Source organism: Enhydra lutris, unplaced genomic scaffold (genome assembly GCF_002288905.1).
Source record: "Enhydra lutris kenyoni isolate GAN:26980312 unplaced genomic scaffold, ASM228890v2 scaffoldscaffold27, whole genome shotgun sequence".
Lineage (NCBI taxonomy): Eukaryota > Metazoa > Chordata > Mammalia > Carnivora > Mustelidae > Enhydra > Enhydra lutris.
The window spans coordinates 23,467,234-23,492,978 of NW_019154111.1; the positions used below are offsets into that span (position 1 = coordinate 23,467,234).

At 35.0% G+C, this 25,745-nt stretch overlaps 1 protein-coding gene across 1 annotated transcript in view; it reads right to left on the reverse strand.

Moving 5' to 3' along the window:
• The window catches only part of LOC111151999 (capping actin protein of muscle Z-line alpha subunit 2), a 60,767-nt gene that overhangs the window by 12,217 nt on the left and 22,805 nt on the right, over positions 1–25,745 (reverse strand). The window contains exons 2-6 of the mRNA XM_022510255.1: positions 13,786–13,849; positions 12,260–12,311; positions 6,310–6,373; positions 2,040–2,246; positions 135–214 (exon numbers count right to left, since the gene is read on the reverse strand). Coding sequence (XP_022365963.1) covers positions 135–214; positions 2,040–2,246; positions 6,310–6,373; positions 12,260–12,311; positions 13,786–13,849 — 467 coding nt within the window. The remainder of the gene's footprint in view (positions 1–134; positions 215–2,039; positions 2,247–6,309; positions 6,374–12,259; positions 12,312–13,785; positions 13,850–25,745) is intronic.

Below are 25,745 nucleotides of genomic sequence, written 5' to 3' on the forward strand. Positions count from 1 at the left end.
ATATCAAAAGTCTCAAGATTCATGTTTAGATTGTACTTAGGCATACACAAACAAGGTACAGGTCCAACCAATAAAACAAGGACTACAAAGGATATAAATGTCAAAATTCCCCAAAATATAAAATTTTAACTTACCAAAAGTTTTTTGCTTGGAACTGATGGCTTTCTATGCATGCAATAATGGTTTGCTGTCCATCTATTTTTTTACCATATACCTTAATGGCAAAGAAAATAAAGAGAAGTGTGAATTCAGGGCCACAGAATGTTCAGCTTTAAACATCTGCACAAAAAAAAAAAAAATTGTAGAGCACTTTGGTAGGAACATATAGAAGAATACAGAGTATTTCATCATTCTAGTATAGTAGCTAGAAAAACAAGTACTCAAACATGTACACCTATCATTACAAATTCTTGGTGGATCATAAAAAAAAAGCACAAAATTTATAAAGTAAAACTCATTACTATACTTTAAAAATATTCACAAACATCCTAGACACACTATACTTTTCATTCCAAATACAGGTATCACAAGAAGTGTAGACAATTCATTTTAAACATGCAGATACCAATCTGGCTGTTTCCACACAAACAAAAACTGGACCTACACTTTGACTATCATCTTTGTTTCCTTCACAATCTTAGAGGCTGTTATTTCTTTAGTCATTTTACAAAGTATCAGGAAAAGAGGTGAGAAAATTAATTTACTTATAACCAAAAAGGTCATAAGAGAATGCTTGCGATGGTATGATGTTGTTTCACTTCTTGTTTACTGCTTTAAAAGTCATGGATAATCTGTACCTTTCAACCCCCCAGGAGCAAATAAGGACTCTCTAACACAACGTACCTACCTATTCTTGAGTTATTCTTCCAAAATAATCCTAATCAACAAGGTTATTATTCAATGAATTTGTAAGTATTTTAGGTTATGCTGTAATTTTTCCTCAAATAATTACTGAGAGCTAGATAGTTAAGGGATTATATGAATTTTTGTCCTAATCAGAAAACCTCTGAGAGTTTTGAAATGGGATGCTACTGGTAATATTAGTAATTATGCTGGAACAGCAAAAATAAACCAGGATATATGGTAATCTTAGGCTCCAGAGGTAGGCAAAAACCAGGTCCAAAAAGCTGTGAAAGCCATGTTCAGAAGCCTAGACTCTATCCTAAGTGTAATGGAAAATCTATGAATGATTTCTAGCATGGGATTTTTATGACCTGATCTATATTTCAAAAGATCTCTATGGCTATAGAGAAGATCACAGAAACACAAACAAACTGGGAGGGGGTTAGGGGGATGGCTGTACCCTACCTAGGTACAAACAATCTTACAAAAAAAAAAAAAAAAGGCACTTCCAATTTCTATATTTCATAAAGAAAATATAAAAACAGGTTAAACCTATGAAAGAATCACATTAAAAAAGAGACTTGATGATAAAACAGGGAAGGACATGATTCCACTTCCAAATAATTTAATTTGTTCTAAGATCTTGAAAGGAAGTTTGATCTAAACTTACTGAGATGAGTTATTAACGTGAGATTAAAGAATCTTATAGCATCATGCTCTAATCAATGTATGACGATCCCTACTTGGATTTAATTCAAGGTACAACCATTTTTCCATTCTGTGCCATCATAATGTATTTACTATTTAGAGTTTCTCAAAAAAACACTTAGAAGTATTTACTTCAAGAAAAAAAAAAAAACAATGATGGGGCGCCTGGGTGGCTCAGTGGGTTAAAGCCTCTGCCTTTCGGCTCAGGTCATGATCCCAGGGTCCTGGGATCGAGCCCCGCATCCGGCTCTCTGCGCGGCAGGGAGCCTGCTTCCTCCCCTCTCTCTCTCTCTCTCTCTGCCCGCCTCTCTGCCTACCTGTGATCTCTATCTGTCAAATAAATAAATAAAATCTTTAAAAAAAAAAAAAAAGAAAAAGAAAAAAAACAATGGCAAGTTATGTCAGTTCTATAAGTTAGAGATTTCAGGAGATCATAAGAAGTCATATTTACATAAGACAAAAGAAAAATATGCATATTGATGACTTACAGTGCAAACCCCATTTGGATAATGTTCTTTTACATAAGCTCGCAGAGCAGTTTCTACTGAAGTTCTCCATGACTCAACTGCATTTTCTGCTTCATATGGTCTTGGATCAGTTGCTTCCTTTCTTAAGTGATCAAATTTGAAACAGATTCTGTTTTTGGGATCCAAAAACTTTCCATTTCCCAAGTCACCATGTTCTGTTATCAATACCTTCAATGATGCAATGAATTTTGGGGGAAAAAAATATTTAAAATAGCATTTAAGTACTGATATATATTAATATAAATTCACTTGAGTTTTGTCCTGAACACTGTAAAATAATTCTATTCCAAGCAATTGGTTTAACTATATGGCACAACTATAATAATTGAAATGAGGCTAGTCTTGTTCAGCTAAGATCAGTGGATTTAATTTTCTCCCACTATAACTTCTGGCTACTGAGTGAAAAGAACGCATCTTTTAATATACTGCTGGAGTTTTGTTTTGTTTTATAACTATAAACTGTTTACTATTTCTATTACCAGTTTCCAGTTCTTGAAACTAAGGACTGGTGATAACCTTCAATGAGAATGGTTACAAGAACAACTTTAACCCAGAGAGAACACTCCTCCGTGTGTCCTATATTCTTCCTGGGCCCACAATCTCATCTACTGTGAAGTGTCTGCTTGTTTTTATAATCTATTCATTGACAGCTGTTTTCAAATGACTTTCAAATTTTTAAACATGTAATTTATTCTTTTATGTACATCAAGTTGTACATGAATAAATGTGACATTCTGTGCTTTAAAATTTCCCCTCTTGTTCTTCCCTTGCAACTCTTCCAATCTTTGACTCCTTAACTATGTCAGAACTTCCCCCTCTAATAAAAATCATGTACACATAGGATGTATCCTTCTAAATCTTTTTCAGCCATACAATCCCGCGTAGATAAATAAAAACATATCTATGTAAACATATACACACATACAGGGTTTTTTTGGTCACTGTTTTACCAGAATGGAATGAAAATGCACACGTACACATATTTTTCAGCATTTGGCTTTTTTCAATACCAGCACCTTATAGAAATTCTTCAAAGTCAACTGGTAAACCTCTCACCATTCTTTTTAATGGCTGCATAATGTCCCATAAAGTGGGTATAACTTAATTTATTCTGCCATTCTGTTACTGATGAACCATTTCTTTTATTTCCAGGCTGTTTTCTTTTGCGGGGAGGAATGGTACATTAAAAATGTTAAAATTCTGGGGGCGCCTGGGTGGCTCAGTGGGTTAAAGCCTCTGCCTTCAGCTCAGGTCGTGATCCTGGGGTCCTGGGATCGAGCCCCACATCGGGCTCCCTGCTCGGTGGGGAGCCTGCTTCCCCCCTCTCTCTCTGCCTGCCTCTCTGCCTACTTGCGATCTCTGTCAAATAAATAAATAAAATAAATAAACTTTAAAATAAAAAAAATGTTAAAATTCTGTACATGTATTTTAACATGCTAATGATTTTATTTCCATCAGGTGCTTCCATCTCTCTTAAATATATTCCCAGCAGTGGGGACAGTAGGTAAAGGGTGTGTGTGTTTTTAATTTTTAATACATTTCAAAAAAATGGCTGTGACTTTCCACATTTTTATGAAAAGTATGTAAGATATATTCCCCTCAGATTACCACCATCAATAGGGATATGATTCTTTTTTCAGTCTGATGAGTATAAAATATCTCATTACTTTCATTTTATTTCTCTGACTACTACTGACAGATCTAAGTATCTTTTTGTGTGTGGGCCACTTGTTTTTCTGTGAGTGAATATTCTTTAATATTTTTCATCTGTGGTTTTTTTTGGTTGTTTTCTCATCAATTTATAAGAGTCCCTTATTTAAGGTATCTGTTTCATTTTATGGTTAAAATAATTATTATGTAGCAAAATGTCTATCTTTTCTTCTATAGTTTCTGGGTTTCCAGACTTACTTAAGATAGTCTCCCTGCCCTAGTATTGTACATACAGACTCTTTCAAAATTTCAGTCATTTTACAAATTTTTAATCCACCTATAATTTATTTCTGTATGTTTTATGAGACAGAGGTTCAAATTAACCTTCCTCTTAACGGAGACCAGTTATGCCAATCTTTTATTATATGCCTATCTAAAATTATAACTTTGTCATGCATAAAAATTTTCATATATTTTGGGATTAAATTCTGGTTCTATATGCTGCTGTACTGATTTATTTGTCTACTATATATAAAACCATCCTGATTTGACTTTACATTGCTTGTAAAGCATCTTCTGCTATCTAGTAAAGGAATTCTCTAACCCATTCTTATTGCTCTTACATTATTTTTTCAAACATGTACTTTTTTTTTGCACCAACTTAATGAACATTTGACCAATTAAGAAAACTATTAGGATTCTAATCGAATTGCAATAAATTTGTATTTTAATTTTTAAGTAATTTAACTTTCTATTTTCAAAATGGAATGTGGTATTGCCTTTCCATTGTTCACATCGTGTTTTGTGTTTTAAGAAGACAACCACCACTGTCTTCACATTCCTTTGCCTTTCTTGTTAAGATTATTCCTAGGTTAATGCATAGTTCAACCAATTAAAATGGAATTCCTCCCCCTCCAACCACTTCTAGAGTAAAGTACTTATTTTGCGCAATGGAGTATAGTTAATGAGTTTTATATACTTACCTTAAATTCAGCCATCCCACAAAATTGTATTAAATCTAGTAGTTTCTTTTGTTTGGGAGGTGTTTATATAAATCATACAACCTAAGAGTTTTCTTTTCTTTTCTAAAGCTCTCATTCTCTTATTTGCTATACTTCCTTTGGGTGGGATACTAATAAGCAAACAAACCTGGCAAATTTTCTATTTTAACTATAATTATTTCAGTGTTTGTAGTCTATGATATTTACTGTGATTTTTGTTAAACAATCTACTATATTTAAGAGGTCTTCCTCTATCCTTAGATTACTCAGGTTTTTTGTAATAAGGACTAGCTGCTGGATTTTTCAAATTCCTTTTCACTATTGATGCATCATTAAGTTTTTCTCTTTGATTTGGTGATTAATAGATAAGACCAAAATATTGCCTTACATGGAACCACTCATGCATTCTTGTAATAAATTCTATTTAGTCTTGATTTGTCATTCTTTTGATATATTCCAGGATTCTATTTTTTTAATATCTATTTAAAGTTTTCAAATCTATGGTCCATATGTGAGATTAGAGTTTGATTTTTTTGTTTTATCTTTATTAGGTTTAAGTATTAATATTATGCTAGGTTCATAAATGAGTGGGGAGCTCTCCAACAAATATTCTTTTAGGGAAGTATTTTAAGAAAATAATGGTCAATGTGCCCAGAGGTATAAAGATTTACAATACAGCTTTGTTTACAGTTAAAGAAAAAGAAAGACTAAAAAAACTAAAATCTCCCAAGAGAAGGAAAATAAATATAGGAGATTCATAAAATGAAACACTATACAGCTTCATATATATATGTGTGTATACATACACACATGCATGTCTACATATATATAAGCTTGTTTTCTCTGCAGTTATAAGTTATCTTCTGTCTAGGCTCTCTTTCCCCCTATAAATACAAGACTACGTATTATATAATGAATAATGCCAAATGCAAGCATTGACATGATTAGCCACTAAGAACTAATTGTTACAACTCTCATGTTCCACCTACCAGCTCCTTCTTCATATTGTTTTATATAAGTTGTGCTTCACGCAAGCACAATATGAATATAATCACTGATTATTAATAACTCTAAACAAACAAACAAAAAAACCCCAAAAAACCCCCCAAAAAAACACCAAAACTAGTGACTTTTGGTGGCTTTTCTTAGCTGAGCAATTCTAACTTTCACTTCGGAAAGAAAAGATTTAATAATTACTAAATGCTAAGTTACTCACATGAAGAACTGTAGAATTCCAGAGCAACCAAAATATGATATAAATCTTACTAATATATATTCTAGATTTTGGATTAATATAGGATTGATTTTTTTTCCTATAAAAAACAAGAAAGTAGATTTAAAGCAATTATTTTCTAAAATCTTAAAAGAATTACATTTGAATACTTCTAAAAGGGACTTTCTGCTAATAGTAGTATGGTCTCAACAAAAAACCCCAAATTTTCAATTACTTTGCCTGTAAGAGGCTATGATTAAAATGAACACTTTATCTTAAACATACCACTTCACAGTTCTTGCAGAATACATTAACCATTATAAATGAAACAAAGACAGGTCAGATCCTGTGTTCATATGAAACATACCTGATCTTCATAACCTTCAATTTTTACTGGAGTAAACTGGTCCAAGTTATACTGTGCAAATGCACTAAAAAAGAAAAAGGCCAATTGTTTAAGATTACAAAACTCAAGCCTCTTAAAACAGCATCAATAATTCACTTGTCAATAAATCTCCTGCACTACATATGGCAAGTTTAATAAAATTATAATTCTCTATTACTGATCTTATATTAACTATAAATACTATATAAATATGGCTATTTTAAAAACTGCAGCCTTCAATGTTTAGCAAAAGAAAATTAAAACAGTAAATATAATTTGTTTCACTCAATACCTTGAAAGTAAAGGTTAGCCATCTGTAAGATACATATCTAATTACTTGAGTATATACTGAGTACACAATATACCAGGAAATAGAGTAGGTTCTATGAGAGATGCAGAGAGTAATCAGACAGATCCTATGATAAGAGGACTTACAGTTGGGTAGGAGAGATAATAGATAAATATAACCATAACACAAAGTAGAAAGTACTATAAGACAATGACCAATAAAGAAAGCATCAAGGAGAATACATATTTTAAAAAATTCTATTCGGGGGCGCCTGGGTGGCTCAGTGGGTTAAAGCCTCTGCCTTCGGCTCAGGTCACGATCCCAGGGTCCTGGGATCGAGCCCCCATCGGGCTCTCTGCTCAGCGGGGAGCCTGCTTCCTCCTATCTCTCTGCCTGCTTCTCTGCCTACTTGTGATCTCTGTCTGTCAAATAAATAAATAAAATCTTTAAAAAAAAAATTCTATTCATTGAGGCAAGGATAAGGAGTGCTTTAAGGGTGATTTCTTCAGAAATTTGACAATGAAAAATGGCCTTGAAATAATGAGTAGGCTCTCCTGCAGAAACTGGAGAGATGGGAAGAAAAGAGTATTTCAGTTAGAGGGACCAGGATAAATGAAACACATGAGAAGATAGGTTAAGTCCATATCACAGAAAGCATCAAGCTCAATGCCTGACACATAGCATGTGTTCAATTATATTTACTGAATAAAAGTGAAAGGCCCTGATTGACAGAGTAATTTCTTCATTTAGGAGGCAAAGCAGAGTCACTGAAGCTTTCTGAGAAAGAAGAACCTAACTATAAAGAGGATTAATTTGGCAGCAGTGTGTATGACAACTGGGCAGTGGAGCAACTAGAGCCCCCCCCCCCAAAAGAAAGAAAGTAAAAAAAGCAGTTAGGTTGTTATTAGGCAAATGTCCATATTAGAACTGCTGAAGAGTCTGAACTAAGAAACGGTGACAAGAAAGATTCAAGAATAAAGCCTCTCTCTATTCTCATATGAGTAAGTAATACTTCATAATTATATAATACATTTATAGGAAAGACTCTCAAAGTACAAAAAATTATCTGAAAAATATGTAAGGACCATATTATATTTTACTAAATCTATAACCTGAGGATTTTTTTCTACACTTAACAGAAGAGATATTGAGTATTTTAAAATTTAGAAATACATCTGTCAACCTAACCTACTTGGAAAGTTTTCTAGATGGCAAGATATCCACTGAATTTTCAGATTATTAGCTACTTGAGTCTCCTCTAGAAAGGAATATTTGGTTAAGCAAAGCCATCACGGATAAATTACCAGACTAATAAACTTAAAAATAGCAAAACAGAATTAAATTACTACCTGTCAAACTCCTGACACTGCATGTTAAAAAAAAATGAGAATAAACAGAGAAATGCATGATGGGGGAGAGGGTAGTATCTACTCACTTCTGATTTCCTTAATTCATTAAAACTATAATTTTCCTAGGAATAGCCTCAACATAGACAGGCAGTTACTAACCCTTAAGTGAATTTATCTCAAAACTACTTTGAAAATTGGAAAAGAAAAAAAAAAAAGTACACTAGATCATTTAGAAAGTAGGATTCAGGGTGCCTGGGTGGCTCAGTCAGTTAAGTGTCTATCTTCGGCTCAGGTCATATCTCAGGGTTCTGGGATGGAGCCCCACATCAGGCTCCCTACTCAGTGGTGGGTCTGTTTCTCCCTCTACCCCTCCCCACCATTTGTACCCTCTCTCTACTCTGTCCCGTTCTCTCAAATAAATAAAATCTTTAAAAAAAAAAAAGTAGGATTCATTTTCCAGTGAAAGACATATGTAAATAGTAAAGGTAGATAGTAACTTGGTCCTAGGCCTTTTACTGCCCAGGTATCAAACTCCATCATCTACTTGGGAGTGAGGGAAGAATAGGAAATCTGAAAAAGAAACCACTGAGTATGAAAATAGGTAAAATTTTATCTTAAGTGCTCAAAGCAAGTTAAACAGGTTACTAGTTACATGGTATAGGAATAAAGATACTCACTAACCTAGGAGTCAGAATATAGAATACCTAGGTTCTATCCAAACCCCATTATTAGCTAGCATGGGGCCCATTTACCTTATCTATAAAAAGAGGGGTTTGGACTAGCTAACTTCCAAAACTGACTTCACCCAGTTCAGAAACTTACTCCATCTACCTACTCATCATCAACTCACCCACCCCTTCACCCAGATACAGTGAAAACAGTGGCTTCTCTGCCCTTGTAGAGTTCTATATCCCACTCATCCATTCTAAATACCTAAATACTTGTTCCTGTATTTAGATTTTTATACCTATTACTATTAGTCATCCATCAGTCACATACTATACCTTTCACCAGGTGTCTCCTTCAGTTTAGCCACATTATTTCCCTATTTACTATTCAAACCCTGTTCATCATTTAAATTCAGCTCAAAAACCACTTCTAAATAGAGATTAAAAATTTCTCCCTTTGGGTTCCAAAGGCCTTTGATATGCCTCTATTATGATAATATTTTATTTCATTTGGCCTGATACTGAACATATGTGATTCCCCATTAGAAAATCCCTAAGAGGCTTATTTACCTCATCATCATAGTGAAGTCTGGCAGTCATATGTCAGTTGAATAAAAGGCTCTTTCTGGGTATTTAAAAGTTAGACTTGACAGTACTGACTCTTCAGTATGTCTACTTTTACATACTTTGAAACACACTAAACTTGCACCCTTAGGAAAAATATCCCATTAAAACCAATCTTAAGAATAAAGCCATGTTTTTTTCCCCTTACAGAAAGATAGAAGAGGAGAAAAGTGAGATTAAAAGAGTTAAAGCAACAAGGAAAAGGGGAAAGGAAGGAAGAAAGTAGTACATACATGTAAGAAAGAGAAGTACTTGTACAAAAGAGATTCAATATCAAAGATCACAATTGAAGAAGAAATTTGAGTACAGCTATGCACTTTGGTGAAACTGCGACTAGAACACATTCTAAATATTTTTTTTACAATGTTTTGCAAGCTTGTGTTACATGGTTTTGGACAGCCTCAATGATAGGCCATGGATATTTTTTAGAGGGTGAAACCAGGTTTGGAGATATTTTAAAGGTTAATTAAGAACCAAGTCTAGTGAACAATGAGTATAATACTATTTTTGCTTGAAAATTATTTCACAGAAAAGGACACTGTGAACCACAGTTACATAGTTCTAAAGTCAATCAACAATGTAGGGCATATTTCTCCCTTCACAGATAATCTCAGATGTTTACAAAATGAATTCAAAGAAATCTGGAATGAAGAATACTACTGAAGTCAACAAAAAGAATCAATATTTTCTCTAAGGGTTCATCTAGTTAGCAATCACTTACTGATAGTATAACTACATGCAAGACAATCTGAACTTTCTACTTAAGGTTTACATGTTTTTTTTACTTGCTATCATACAATAAACTTCTTGTTTTATCATTAGTTACTGATTTCTTCAGATCATTTCCTTAGAATATCACAGTATCAAGCATATCAATGTACATATCTCTTGAAATGTGGACAACTGTTCCCAAAATGTTTCATAATAAAAGAGAAATGTAGATCGCATTCTAATTTCTTTTTAGAACAAATCCAATTTATTTAATTTAAATGTAAAAACCACCACCAGAAATAAGTATTTCTTTGGACAAATAAAATTTCAATACTTTAATCACTTTTGAGTCAAATGTACAGCTATTTTATACCACTTATGTAATTATGAGTATTTTCTTTGACCTTCATTAAACTTTATTCTGCTGAGGAAAAACTTGTTCTTTCAACAAGTCAAGTTTCTCACTTTCTTAACTGATAACAAAAACCCCCACTAATTCATGCACCTGTATGAAACAACCTACACATTTATTTACCACAGAGAACTGAGGAAAAGTACTTTTTAAGTACTGTTGTTAGAAGTTGTAAACATGCTATATGCTATTATAAAGAAAATTAATTTTACTTGAATATACAAATGATTTAAATAAGGTTTAAAGAACTAAGGAGTAAGTAATCATTCACTCAGAAGTTAATCACTAAAGTCAAAGATACAGAGCAAACTGATTTCTATAAAGTACTTTAATAAAATAATTAATAGGAATGGAAGCAACCCATATGTCCATCGATAGATGAACAAACAAAATGCGGTATATAAATAATTCAGTATTAGAAGAGAAATTCTGACATGTGCTACAACATGGATGAACCCTAAAGACATTATGCTTAGGAGAATAAACCAGTCACAAAATGACAAAATAATGTATGATTCCACATTTATGAGACACTTAATGAAGTCAAATTCATAGAAACAGAAAACAGAATGGTAGTCAACAGAAGCAGAGGAAAGTGGAGAATGAGAAATTATTGTTTAATGGGTATGGAGTTTTAGTTTGGGGAAAATAAAAAAAGTTCCAGAGATGGATAGTGGTGATAGTCAACACAATGTGAATGCACTTAATGCCAAAGACTTATATGCTTAAAAATAATTAAAACGGTAAATTTTATATTATGTACATTTTCTCACAATGGAAGTAGTATATAGGGTGAAACAGGTGAAGAGGATTAAGAATACATTTATTGTGATGAGTACTAATATACAGAACTGCTGAATCACTGTATTGTACGCCTGAAACTAATAGAACACTATTTGTTAATTATACAGGAATAAATAACAAATAAGTAACAGCTGCTACTAAAAAATAACAGGATTTAAATCAGAAGCAAAATCAGATATGCCTAGAAGTATGTTGAACCTCTACCTTCACTAGGGTTAAGTATAAAGGACAGATCTGATAAAGCCTTGAAACATTACAAAAACAGAGTAAGACCAAATTTCCCCCATTGTTCAGGATTTCATATATTGGGCAGAATATCAGGATGAGAAAAGGTGCCTGGATAGATACTAAACACTCTTTGCAACACATCTAAAAATCTATTAATTTCTTCATTTTCCAACAAGTAATGGAACTGGTTAGCCTAACATGAGTCCCCAACCTTACTTGAGGTGGGAATAGAGAAGAAAATCAATTATTTCTTTAAAACCTAACACAGTTGTGGCAAGTCATGATTGTGGTCACTGGTCCAAAGATGATGTACTAAGATTTAGAACTGCCTAGTTATTTGAATAGCTCACAAGTCCAGTAAATATTTATTTACTGAATATGTGTCAGGTACTGTATCAGGTATCTGTGAAAGAATAAAACTCCTAATCCTTGAAAATCTATTAGGGTCAAACACTTAACAAAAAGTAAAACCTGAATAAAAAAGCAATCACAGTTTCAAAAATCAAAGTTTCCAGATAATTTTATCCAACCGTGCAAATGCCAAAATGTAGTACTGAGTATATAAGCCACTGCCAAATACTTAATGAATAGAGAATTTCATGTCGTAATTGTGAACCTATGTCCATGATAAAAAATTTCTCTTTTTAGTTGAGTACGCACATATAATACACATATATATTTAAACCTCATCAAAAATATTTCTCTTCCAGCTAAGTATATACGTATAATCTATATATTTAAACTTGATGTGCAAATATCTATTTCAGGGATTAGTGCTTAAAAACCACCTTTAAAACATTTTTTCTCATCTTGTCACTAGTTACTTAATATAATATGTAATACTTACTGAGCTGCTCCTTCCCTGAGAAGATTATCGTTATTAAGCAGTAACCGAACATCTGTAAAACAAGTATCGTGTTTTCTATATTATTATTTTATATTATTATTTTTGTATATTTGAAATTTCTATGTAATGAATGCAGCTTACTTTGGTCATATATTAACAATCCTCACTCTACCCTACCCCCTCAAAATATAAGTAAGCAAGATCAAAATTTTATTCTGATGGGAAAAATAACCACAAAAACACACCATGGTATTATTTTCTTAAAGCTACTGGTTAGGAACAGGAATTAAATAGAAATATAAATTTCCCCAGCGATCCAAAAGTTCACTTTACGCTACTTGGATTTTACCTGTTTTTTGCTAACTGAATGGAATCCAAACAGATTTTTCCCTTTTACCAAATGGTAATTGTCTCTCCACTTTATGCCATTTTGACTTATGAAAGATTTCATAGAATGCTCTATTTTCGAACAGCAGGGAAAACCTGTACATGTTATTTTATACCTTATTAATCAATAGCCAATGTAGGCAGACTGTAATGTATTTCCAAGGAATTAAAGTGGAGATAAAATAGATCATCTGATGTGAGCTGCAGAAGATGCCTGCCTCCTAGTCTGACAACACTAGCATGAGTTTCAAATGAATTTGTTTCATACAAAAATGGATGAAGCAAGAAACAGCTTGTGAACAGAGCTCAGATGTAGACATTTCTGTCCTCAGCTCATGTTCAAACAACAGATGAATGCATTTAGTTCAATATGGATAACTGCTTTATTTGATTTACTTTGATTATTGATTCTTAATTCTAATTTTAGACTCAAATTATTTTGTAGACATTTGCCTACTCACCATTAAAACATAACTCTCTCTGCCTGCCTCTCTGCCTACTTGTGATCTCTCTCTGTCAAATAAATAAAATATTTTTTAAAAAATTTATTTATTTGACAGAGAGATACAGCAAAAAAAGGAACACAAACAGGGGGAGTGGGAGAGTAATAAGCAGGCTTCCCGCTGAGCAGGGAGCCTGATACGGGGCTTGATCCCAGGACCCTGGGATCATGATCTGAGCTGAAGGCAGATGCCTAACGATGAGCCACCCAGGTGCCCCAATATAAATTAGTTTTTACATGTTCTCCCCTCTTCTGAATATGGTGAAATAATGTCCCCCCCACTTTTTTTTTTTTGGTTGTTCGTATTATTCTAAGCTTTTCTTTAAAAGGAATAAAAAAATGCATTCACAATTCCAAAAATATCTAAAATTTAAATTCTGTCTTTAAAAGAATTTAATATTATTCTTTAAGGTGGCTACCTTATTCAAACATAATTATCAGATATATCATAAATATATTCTAGTCATTGTAAAATCCATACTGACAAAAATTTTCACTATTATTCAGACAGTACAGATTTTTCTACATACCCCCCCACACACACACTTAGCTTAGTTCTTCAGGTTATATAACTTTTTCTTTTAAAAAAAGGAGTGCTTGCTATGTCAAGCCTTAGTGCTATGAATTAAACACTCACCATTAAACACCTCATTAAATTCTCCAGGAGGGGCATGAATAATGAATTTTGCTGCTATACGCACCTAAAATAGAAATGAAGATATAAATGTTCCATGGCATAGGCCTCTGCTAAAATAACCAAAAATACATTCAAAATTATACTACTTCAAAGTCTACTGAAAATGGCTTAAAGATTTTTTCAAAGATAGTGACACTTCTTCAAACACCTTAAGTTTATTACTGTTTCAATCATTTATTATAATCACAATGTATAGGGTGAATGCAGATAAAATACATATTTAACACATTTAAGGATTCAAAGCTACATATAAACATTTTCTTTTAAGTATATTCTTTAAACTAAAATGGAAAAAAAATATCAATCAAGAAAATTTGTATGTGTGACGAAATAAGATGTATTTAGGTATAATAAAGAAAATAGATATACTATATTTGTTTCTTTAAAATCACAAATTAGTAAATTCTTTTAAACTAAAATGGAAAAAATATCAATCAAGAAAATCTGTATGTGTGAAGAAATAAGATGTATTTAGGTATAATAAAGAAAATAGATATACTATATTTGTTTCTTTAAAATCACAAATTAGTGAAAAATGTATAAAAGAAGGGGAAGAAATGTCTAAATTCAAAATGTTTTAACAGGAGACCTGACTGAACCTTAGGAAATTTTAGTTCAAAAATATATGAGAGAAAATATATCAACCGGCATATTGACAGGCATATTTTAAGAGAATAAAAGCCATGCCTGATTAAGAGATCAATCACTAATGAAAATAACAGAGCTTAAATGGCATGCCCAACATTCTAGTTTAATGAAGAAGTCTTGAATTCATCTGTAATAGTCTTCCAATCAACTTCTGACTACCCCAGCAACTTCTAAGTTGTGGCAGATTCCCCAAAAGGGCTGTCTTCCAGCAAGCAGCAGCAGCAGCAGCAGCACCAGAAGCAATCTCATCAGAAAGTCAGTGATGGGCCCCACCCTGACTGGATGAGACTCTAGAAACAAGGCCTAGGAAATACTATTTAGACAAGCTTTCCAGGTGATTTTTTTTTTTAACGATTTTATTTATTTACTTGACAGAGAAAGAGAGACAGCAAGAGACAGAACATAAGATGGGAAGTGGGAGAGGGAGGAGCGCAGGCTTCCCGCAGAGCAGGGAGCCCAACTCGGGTCTAGATCCCAGGACCCTGGATCACAACCTGAGCCAAAGGCAGACACTCAACGACTGAGCCACCCAGGAGCCCCTCCAGGTGATTTTTTTTTTTTTTTAAAGATTTTATTTATTTATTCGACAGAGACACAGCGAGAGAGGGCATACAGCAGGGGGAATGAGAGAGGGAGAGGCAGGCTTCCCGTGGAGCAGGGAGCCTGATGCAGGGCTTGATCCCAGGATCCTGGGATCACGCCCTGAGCTGGATTCTTAACAACTGAGCCACCCAGGTGCCCCAGGTGATTTTTCTTTTCTTTTTTTTTTTTAAAGATTTTATTTATTTATTTGACAGAGAGACAGATCACAAGCAGGCAGAGAGGCAGGCAGGGGGTGGGGGGAACAGGTTCCCTGCTGAGCAGAGAGCCTGATGCGGGGCTCAATCCCAGGACGCTGGGATCATGACCTGAGCCGAAGGCAGAGGCTTTAACCCACTGAGCCACCCAGGTGCCCCCAGGTGATTTTTTAATACACATTCATGTATTTGCTGAATTCAATATTGCCAAGGGACTACCCTTGACAAAAACAATTACTTTCATATTTCCCACTTTATTAGCACTGTCACTGTTCTGATGTGGAAACTAAAAATAACAGAAAGAAAAGGAAATAGTAATACATGTTTGTGTACAGATGTACACATCTAAGCACTTGCATGCATCTAAGCACACATATGATTTTCAGAGGAGACAAATGAAAAAGAGATTATCAATGGCTAGAAAGATGTTCCTAATTAGAGGCCACATATATGACAAGGCCTTAAAAAGGTAGAAAATGTCAATTTAAAACAAAAAAGGAAAGACTTCATAGTCTGGAACACTAAAAAGTTTGAAGTAAAATCTGCAACTGTTATGGGATACCACTGAGAGGTAACAATGATGAAATGATTTTTTTAAATGGGATCATTTAAATTAGTGCTTACCAAGCACTCTATATGAATTATGTCATTTATTCTTTACAACAACCTTATGAGGTAGTTCCTATTATATCTTCATTTTTTTGATAAGGTAACTGAAGCAGAAGTTAACTCGGTCTGATTCCTGAATCTACACTTTTATTCACTACCCTATACTGCTCCTCAAATAGTTTTGGTAGAATGGGTACAATCCTCCCACCAAACAATAGCCTTGATATAAACTTTTTTTTTAGTGTTTAAAATGTCAATAGCAATAAAATAAAAGAAACAGAAAATTCCTTGGAAGAAACAACAACTAAAGTTCACTCAAGAAGAAACAGATAGGGGCACCTGGGTGGCTCAGTCAGTTAAGCGTCTGCCTTCAGCTCAGGTCATGATCCAGGGCCCCAGGACTGAGCCCTACATCAGGCTCCCTGCTCGGGTGGGAGCCTGCTTCTCCCTCTCCCTCTGTCTGCCACTCCCCCTGCTTGTGCTCTCTTTTGCGGTCAAATAAATAAATAAATAATCTAAAAAAAAAAAAAAAGAAGAAGAAGAAATAGATAACTTGTATACTCCTAGATCTATTAAATAAACTGAATTTGTTGTTAAAAGCCTTCCAACAAATAAAATTCCATGTTTTCTTATACCAAACCTCTAAGGAGGAATTAATACTAATTCTACACAAATTATTCTGGAAAACCAAGGAGAACACTGTCCAACTCATTTTTAAAACAATGGTGTCATCCTATAACAACGACTTAAATATTTCAAGAAACACAACTCACAACAAACTTATCTCTCATAAACACAGATGCAAAAATCCTCAATAAAATAATACAAAATTGAATCTAGGACTATAAAGAAAGGATACAAATCATGACCAAGTGTAGTTTATCCTGGAAATGTAAAGCTGTTTCAATACTGAAAACCAATGACAGCAATTCAAAATATCGACCGATTAAATATGAAAAACCATAGATCATTTCAACAGATGCAAAAAAATTATTTTGTTAACATTCAAAAACCAATCATGACAAAAACTCAGCAAACTAAGAAGAAAATGTCCTTAATCTGATTAACGGTATCTACAAAAAAGGCCTACAAGCTAACATCACCATTAACGGTCAAAAACTGAATGCTTTCCCTATAAAATGAGAAACGAGACAAGATTCTCACCAAAATGCTAGCCAATAGGATCCAACAGTTCATTAAAAGATTATTCACCACAACCAAGTGCGATTTATTCCTGGGCTGCATGGTTGGTTCAACATCTGCATATCAATCAATGTGATACAATAAATTAACAAAACAAATTAACAAGAACCATATAATAGTCTCAACAGATGCAGAAAAAGCAATTTGTCAAAGTACAGCATCCTTTCTTAGGTTAAAACTCTTCACAGTGTAGGAGAGAAGGTACACACCTCAATATCATAAAAGCCATCTATGAAAGACCCACAGCAAGTATCATTCTCAATAGGGAAAAACTGAGAGCTTTTCCACCTAGGGGGGATGAATGTAACCAAAGGAATAAACGTAAATGTAACCAAAGCAGCAAAGAACTTATACTCAGAAAACTACAGAATACTCAAGAAAGAAACTGAAAAAGACAAAGAAACGGAAAATCATTCCATGCTCATGGATTGGAAGAACAAATATTGGGAAAATGTCTAGGCTACCCAGAGCAATCTACACATTTAATGCAATCCCTATCAAAATACCATCAACTTGGGGCGCCTGGGTGGCTCAGTGGGTTAAGCCAATGCCTTCAGCTCAGGTCATGGTCTCAGGGTCCTGGGATCAAGCACCACGTCGGGCTCTCTGCTTGGTAGGGAGCCTGCTTCCCCCTCTGTCTCTGCCTGTCTCTCTGCCTACTTGTAATCTCTCTCTCTGTCAAATAAATAAATAAAATCTTTAAAAAAAAATACCATCAACTTTTTTCAAAGAAATGGAATAAATAAACCTAAAATTTGTATGGAACCAGAAAAGACCCCAAATAACCAGAGGAATGTTGAAAAAGAAAAAGAAATGTTGAAAAAGAAAACCAAAGCTAGTGGCATCACAATTCCGGACTTCAAGCTCTATTAACAAAGCTGTAATCATCAAGACAGTATGGCACTGGCAAAAAAACAAAACTACAAAAACAAAAAACAGGCACAGATCAGTGGAACAGAATAGAGAGCCAAGAAATGGACTCTCAACTCTATGGTCAACTAATTCTCAATAAAGGAGGAAAGAATGTCCAATGGAAAAACAGTTTCTTCAACAAATGGTGTTAGGAAAATTGCACAGCCACATACAGAAGAATGAAACTGGACCATTTCCTTACACCACACATAAAAATAGACTTAAAATGGATGAAAGACCTAAATGTGAGACAGGAATCCATCAAAATCCTTAAGGTTAAATACAGGAAACACCCTCTTAAACCTTTAGCCGCAGCAATTTCTTCCTAGACGTACCACCAAAAGCAAGGGAAGCAAGGCAAAAATGAACTATTAGGACTTCATCAAGATTAAAAGCTTTTTGCACAGCAAAGGAATAGCCAACAAAATCAAACGACAACAGACAGAATGGAAGGAAATATTTGAAAATGACTTATCAGATAAAGGGCTCCTATCCGAAATCTAAAAAGAACTTCTCAAACTTAACACCCAAAGAACAAATAATCCAATCAAGAAATGGGCAGAAGACATGAACAGACATTTCTCTAGAGAAGACATACAAACGGCTAACAAACACATGAAAAAATGCTCAACTTCACTCGACACTGGGGAAATACAAATCAAAACCTCAATGAGATACCACCTCACGCCAGTCAGAATGGCTAAAATTATTAAGTCAGGAAATGACAGATGTTGGTGAGGATGTGGAGAAAGGGGAACCCTCCTACGCTGTTGGTGGGAATGCAAGCTGGTGCAGCCACTCTGGAAAACAGTATGGAGGTTCCTCCAAAAGTTGAAAATAGAGTGACCCTACAACCCAGCAACTGCACTACTGGGTATTCACCCCAAAGATACAAATGTAGTGATCCGAAGGGGCACGTGCTCCCCAATGTTTATAGCAGCAATGTCCACAAGAGCCAAACTATGGAAGGAGCCTAGATGTCCATCAACAGATGAATGGATAAAGAAGATGTGGTACACACACACACACACACACACACACACACACACACACACACGTGGGAATATTATGCAGCCATCAAAAAATGAAATCTTCCCATTTGCAACAATGTGGATGGAACTAGAGGGTATTTTGCTAAGCAAAATAAGTCAATCAGAGAAAGACAATTATCATATGGTCTCACTGGTAAGTGGAATTTGATAAATAAGGCAGAGGATCATAGGGGAAGAGAGGAAAAATGAAACAAGACAGTACCAGAGAGGGAGACAAACCATAAGAGACTCTTAATCTCAGGAAACTGAGGGCTGCTGGAGCGGAGGCAGGTGGGAGGGATGGGATGGCTGGGTGATGGACACTAGGGAGGGTATGTGCTATGGGGAGTGCTGTGAATTGTGTAAGACTGATGAATCACAGATCTGTACCCCTGAAACAAATAATACATTATATGCTAAGAAAAAAAAAGGAAATGAGAAAAGAATGTTTGTTCCTACCACTACTATTCAACATCATATTGTTTTACTGCAGTAAGAAAGATATTTCATAAATGACATACAACTTTCTATTTGCAGACAACATGACTGCTTATAATGAAAAATCCCAAGGAATCTGAAAAATAATAATTTATGTATAAATCTAACAAGACATGTACAGGACTAGTGTGCTGAAAACTACACAAAATACTGATGGAAGAAATCAAAGAAGAGCTAAATAAATGAAGAGAGATGTTATGTTCATAGACTGGAAGACTCAATAACATGAAGATGACAATTTTTCCCAAACTATTCTGTAGATTCAAGGGAGGTACAATCAAAATCAAAGCAGAATTTTTCTGATACACAACAAGCTGATTCTAACACTGTTGTTTTCTATATTATTACTTTTCTATGTATAAAGAAAGTAATGAATGTGGATAGTTTTGGCCATATATTAAGACCCCCTCTCCCCAAACATAAGCAAGATAAAAAAGTCACTGTGTTGACCAAAATAACCACAAACACATACACATGGCATTAAAATAAATTCTGGTTAAGAACTGAGAGAACGAAATATGTTATTTTACATCCTTAATAGTAAATGCAAAGTAGTAAAGACAAACGAACAAGAATAGCTAAAGCCATTTTTAAAAAGAACAAAACTGGAGAATTCATGCCACCTGATTTTAAGACTTATTACTGAATCTGAACTAAGAGTACAAAAACATACCCATATATATGGCCAAACGATTTTCCATAAAGGTACAAAGGCAACTCAATGGAGAAAGGGTATCTTTTCAACAAAGGATATTCAAACAAATAGATATCCAGGAGCAAAACCATAAATAGCAAACTAAACCTCTCATCTTATTTTAAAAAAAATTACATAAGAATGGATCACAGCTCTAAACATAAAGCATGGAACTTAAAAAAGTTTAAAAGAAACAGAAGAAAATCTTCATAACGTGGGGTTAGGCAAAAAACCTTAGACATATTAAACCCTGATCCATTAAAAAAAAAAAGACTGATAAACTGGACTTCATTGAAATTAAAACCTTTTGCTCTGTTAAAAACAGTGTTAGGAGAACGAAGAGACAAGCTACAAACTAGAGAAAATACTAGCAAATCACGTATCTGACAAAGGACTTCTATCTAGAATATAAACATTCAAAAGTCAACCCTAAGAAAATAGTAAGCAAAATACTTGGGACACTTCAGTGGATAGGATATACTAAAGACAAATGCACAAAAGGATGTGCAACATCATTAATCATTAGGGAAATGAATGCTGAAATCATGAAACACTACTACATACCTAACAGAATGGCTAAAACAAAAAAAGATTGATAATACCAAACACTGCTGAGGATGCAGAACTGGAACTCTAATACATGGCTGTGGCAACCCAAAATGGTACCAACCAGTTTGGAAAACAGTTTGGCAATTTCTTATAAAGTTAAGCACGTACCACCAAAAATCTTAGGTAGCTACCCCAGAGAAACGCAAAACAATGTCCACACAAAAATCTATTCACTGGGACACCGGGGTGGCTCACTCAGTTGAGCATGTAACTCATGATCTCCAGGACATGGGATGGAGTCCCACGTAGGGTTCTACACAGGCACTCATATGCCTATGTGCATGTGCTCTCAAAAAAAAGGGGGGGAGGGTGGCACTTACGTGGCTCAGTTGGTTAAGCCTCTGGCTTTGGCTCAGGTCTTGATCCCAGAGTCCTGGGATGGAGACCCGCAGATCAGGCTCCCCACTTATCTTCCTCTCCCTCTGCTCCTCCCAACCCCACAAATACTCAAAACTGGAAACAACCCACAACCCAAATGTCCATAAATGGTGAATGTATAAATAAAAGATGGTGTTTCTACATAATGGAATATTACTATATATTTTATGTGTTTTCAAAATTACTTTCTTCTAAATGTTTCAAATTACTACTAAAATCAAAAGCCAAAATATAAAAAATAATTTTAAACAGGCAAGGGTAAAGTAGGATATGGAAGCAATGCATGCTAAACATACATTAGACTCTATTATGATTATGTAAATGTCTCAACTTCTCAATTTCATTCATCATACCTCTGTCCCTGTGACAGAATGGTAAGGTAAAGAGTTGCTAGCATTTATTTTATTTATTTATTTATTTTTTTTTTTTCGATTTTATTTATTTGTCAGAGAGGGAGAGAGAGCGAGGGAGCACAGGCAGACAGAATGGCAGGCAGAGGCAGAGGGAGAAGCAGGCTCCCAGCCGAGCAAGGAGCCCGATGTGGGACTCGATCCCAGGACGCTAGGATCATGACCTGAGCCGAAGGCAGCTGCTTAACCAACTGAGCCACCCAGGCGTCCCAGTTGCTAGCATTTAAAGCAGTCTTAAAATAGAGCTTCCCTATGACCCTGCAATTGTACTACTGGGTATTTACCCCAAAGATACAGATGTAGTGAAAAGAAGGGCCATCTGTACCCCAATGTTTATAGCAGCAATGGCCACAGTTGCCAAACTGTGGAACCAAGTTGCCCTTCAATGGACAAATGGATAAGGAAGATGTGGTCCATATACACTATGGATTATTATGCCTCCATCAGAAAGGATGAATACCCAACTTTTGTATCAACATGGATGGGACTGGAGGAGATTATGCTGAGTGAAATAAGTCAAGCAGAGAGAGTCAATTATCATATGGTTTCACTTATTTGAGGAGCATAACAAATAACATGGAGGACAAGGGGAGATGGAGAGGAGAAGGGAGTTGAGGGAAACTGGAAGGAGAGGTGAACCATGAGAGACTATGGACTCTGAAAAACAACCTGAGGGTTTTGAAGGGGCGGGGGTGGGAGGTTGGGGGAGCCAGGTGGTGGGTATTAAGGAGGGCAGGTATTGCATGGAGCACTGGGTATGGTGCAAAAAGAATGAATACTGTTACGCTGAAAAGAAATTAAAAAAAAAATAAAATAAAGGGAAAGTATTAAGAAAAAAATAAAATAAAATAAAATAAAACAGTCTTAATCATTACCACAGGCAACAAATAAAACTGATAACTTGCTGATGAATTTACCAATTATTTCTTTCAAAAACATTTAGAATTTTAAGGTAATTGGCTTTTTTATAAATATAAAAATATTTACAGAAATATTTTTATTTATTTGAGAGAGAGAGAGAGCTAGAGAGCGAGCGAGAGAGAGCACGTGCAAGCATGGTGGAGTGGGGGAGAGAGGAACAGGAGAGAGAGAAGCAGGCTCCCTGTTGAGCAGGGAGCCTGACACAGACAGGGCTCTATCCCAGGAACCTGGGACAATGACCTGAGCTGAAGGCAGAGACTTAACTGACCACCCAGGTGCCCTGAGGTAATTGTTTCTAACAGTCCTATGACTTAGAAACCTGACAAAATTAAAGTATTAATAGCAAGCAGTATATATATTAATATTTAGTGATAAAATTAGCTAAGCTGTTGAGCTTTAAAATTTTTGGTTGTTTGAAAAAAAAAAAAAAAGAAAGAAAAAAGCATATACCATTTAGAAGTTTAGTTCTATTTGGAGTTTTTACTAAGAAAGCAAAAATGACCTAAATGTTTTTCCCATAGACTTATTGGCCCTTGTTATTGCTAAATGTATGCATTTAGAATAAAGTAAGCAAAAACAGTTAACACCATTGCTCACAAGACCCAAAGTGAATGGTGGGTCAAAAGAAGTACCATTAAGGATAGGAGGTCATAGGAGCGTCTGTGAACCCAAAACACAACCTTGGATTATACCAGTTATGCCTGGATATTGTAATCTGGTCTTTGTGAATTTCACTAAGAAAAATGTGATTTTTTTAATTTCTCAGGCATTAAAGGAAAGGAAGTATCTGCCACAGTAAGCTTAATTGTCTTCTAAGAAGTTGTTTAATTATGAGGGTATTTTCTAAGCACTGCTATAGACCCAATGTTCCCCTACACCCATCCTTCCTAGCCAACTTTTTTTTCTCTTAAAAACTATTTATTCTATCCCACTTCTAAATCTAAGAAAAGAAAAATGATCATACAATAAGACATCCCAAGAGTAGAATGAATTTCTGAAAATAATCAAAAACGTATTTCCTTGAAGTTTTTCTAATATACATGGAGCTATATTCTATTTACCCCCTTGGAATAGTACAGCTTTTCTGGAAGAGCCCAGTGAATTATTAGATACATTCCTAGACCCTCTGCTATATCTTCTGCATTACCCAGAATCTTCCTCTATGTGTTATTCAATATCAAGTCCTAAACTGGAATCAGATTCAGGAAAGAGTTATTTTACCCTTCCTTCCTTCCTCCCTTTTCTTGGGGTGAGGGGAAGGAGGAGAGGAGAAAGAGAATCTTAAAAGCCCAGCATGGGGCTTGAACCTATGACCCTGAGTCATGATCTGAGCAGAAATCAAGAGTTGGATGCTTAACTGATTGAGCCACCCAGGTGCCCCTCCCCCAATTTTTTTAAAGAATGCAAGAGTGGGGAGGGGCATAGAGAGAGGAGAGAGAATCTACTGTATTTCTCAACCACAATTCTAGATTGGGGGGAGGTATGGCTAGATGGGAGATTAACTCCATCCCTGTTAGTCACTGGCAACTTCATAACAACTCCTGGCATACTTCATAACAAATGCCCAAGAAGTGTAGTTTAAAAAAGTTAATCTATTAGTGTATAGCTTAATGTACTGACCTGAGCTAAAAGCTGAAGAGCTATATTTTTCCTTTTCTTTCTCTTGGATCCAAATAATATTGTGTAAAATATGCGAAAAGATAAACATAACATAAAACGCATATTTCATTCTTTTGTGCTTCTGGTAAAAGAGCAGATACCACATGTGACTATAAAGTTACTTACATAGAAGATAAAGTAGTGAATTCAAAACAATATCCAAAATGTTAGTATATATTAATCCTAAAAACAAAAACAAAAACAAAAAAAACTTCTGCCTATCAACTGTCTGAGATAACATGAAAGTATTAGTCACTGTCAAACTTTATTTTGGTACAGTTTTTCTTATGGGCTTTATTTTTTTTTCTAAGATTTATTTATTTATTTGGGGGGGGGCAGAGAGTGCATACTCAGTGGAACCTCAAGTAGGTGCAGAGCCCAAAGTGGAGGCTCAATCACAGGACTCAGATCACGACATAAGCTGAAACCATGAGTCAAACGCTTAACCAATTGCACCACAGGAGCTCCTCTTTCTTCCTTTAAAAGAAATTCCACAATTCAAACAACAAATTAAGTAATGATAGTAATGGGTAGTAACTCATGGAATAAAATAAGAATCCAAGAGTCCAGACTGACACAAAGAAATGAATAAACAAGAGAAAGCTCTTCATTAGAGTAGAATTTCAACTAATGAGTGTAAAAGGAATGAATGAATTCACCTTGAGGACCACCACAGTAATTGCTGTATGCAAAAACCATCAAAGAATGCTAAAATTTATGGATAAAACTATGATAAAATGACCACAGGACACATACATGGTCTGAAAAGTATCTTTCCAAACCCTTAATTATAAAGGGTAAATAGTAATTTTACATTGAAGAAACATGCCAACACACTACTTTTACCAAATGATCAAAGTTGTAAATAACAGAAAACACAGCCATCATATGCCTCCTAATAGGATATACTGAGGACACACCCTCACTTACAGTCAAAAAATCACAGGCTGAATCTAATCATAAGGAAACATCAAACCAAAATTGAGGTGCAGTCTACAAAATAACTAGTCTGGACTCTTCAAAAGTGTTAAGGTCATAAAGACAAACAATGCTGAGAAGCTGTTCCAGATTAAAGACTTTACAATAGGGGCGCCTGGGTGGCTCAGTGAGTTAAAGCCTCTGCCTTCGGCTCAGGTCCTGATCCCAGGGTCCTAGGATTGAGCCCCCTGTCCTCTCTCTGCCTGCCTCTACCTATTTGTGATCTCTGTCTGTCAAATAAATAAATAAAATCTTAAAAAAAAAAAAAAAGACTTTACAATAAAAATCAGTATGATCCTGGATTGGATCCTGGACCAGCAATTGGTGAAACAGGAACAGGGTCTGCTGACTAGAAAATAGTACTGTATACCAATGTTTAATTTCTTAATTTTGATAACTGCACTGTGGTTAGGCAACAGAAAGCCCTAAACAGCAACGGACTTACAGAGCAGGAAAAAAAAGTTCTCTACTGAGGTACTGAGGTAATGGGGATTTTCTCCTACGTATTTTTTATAATTTTAAAATTTTGCTCTTTGCATTTAGGTCTTTGCGC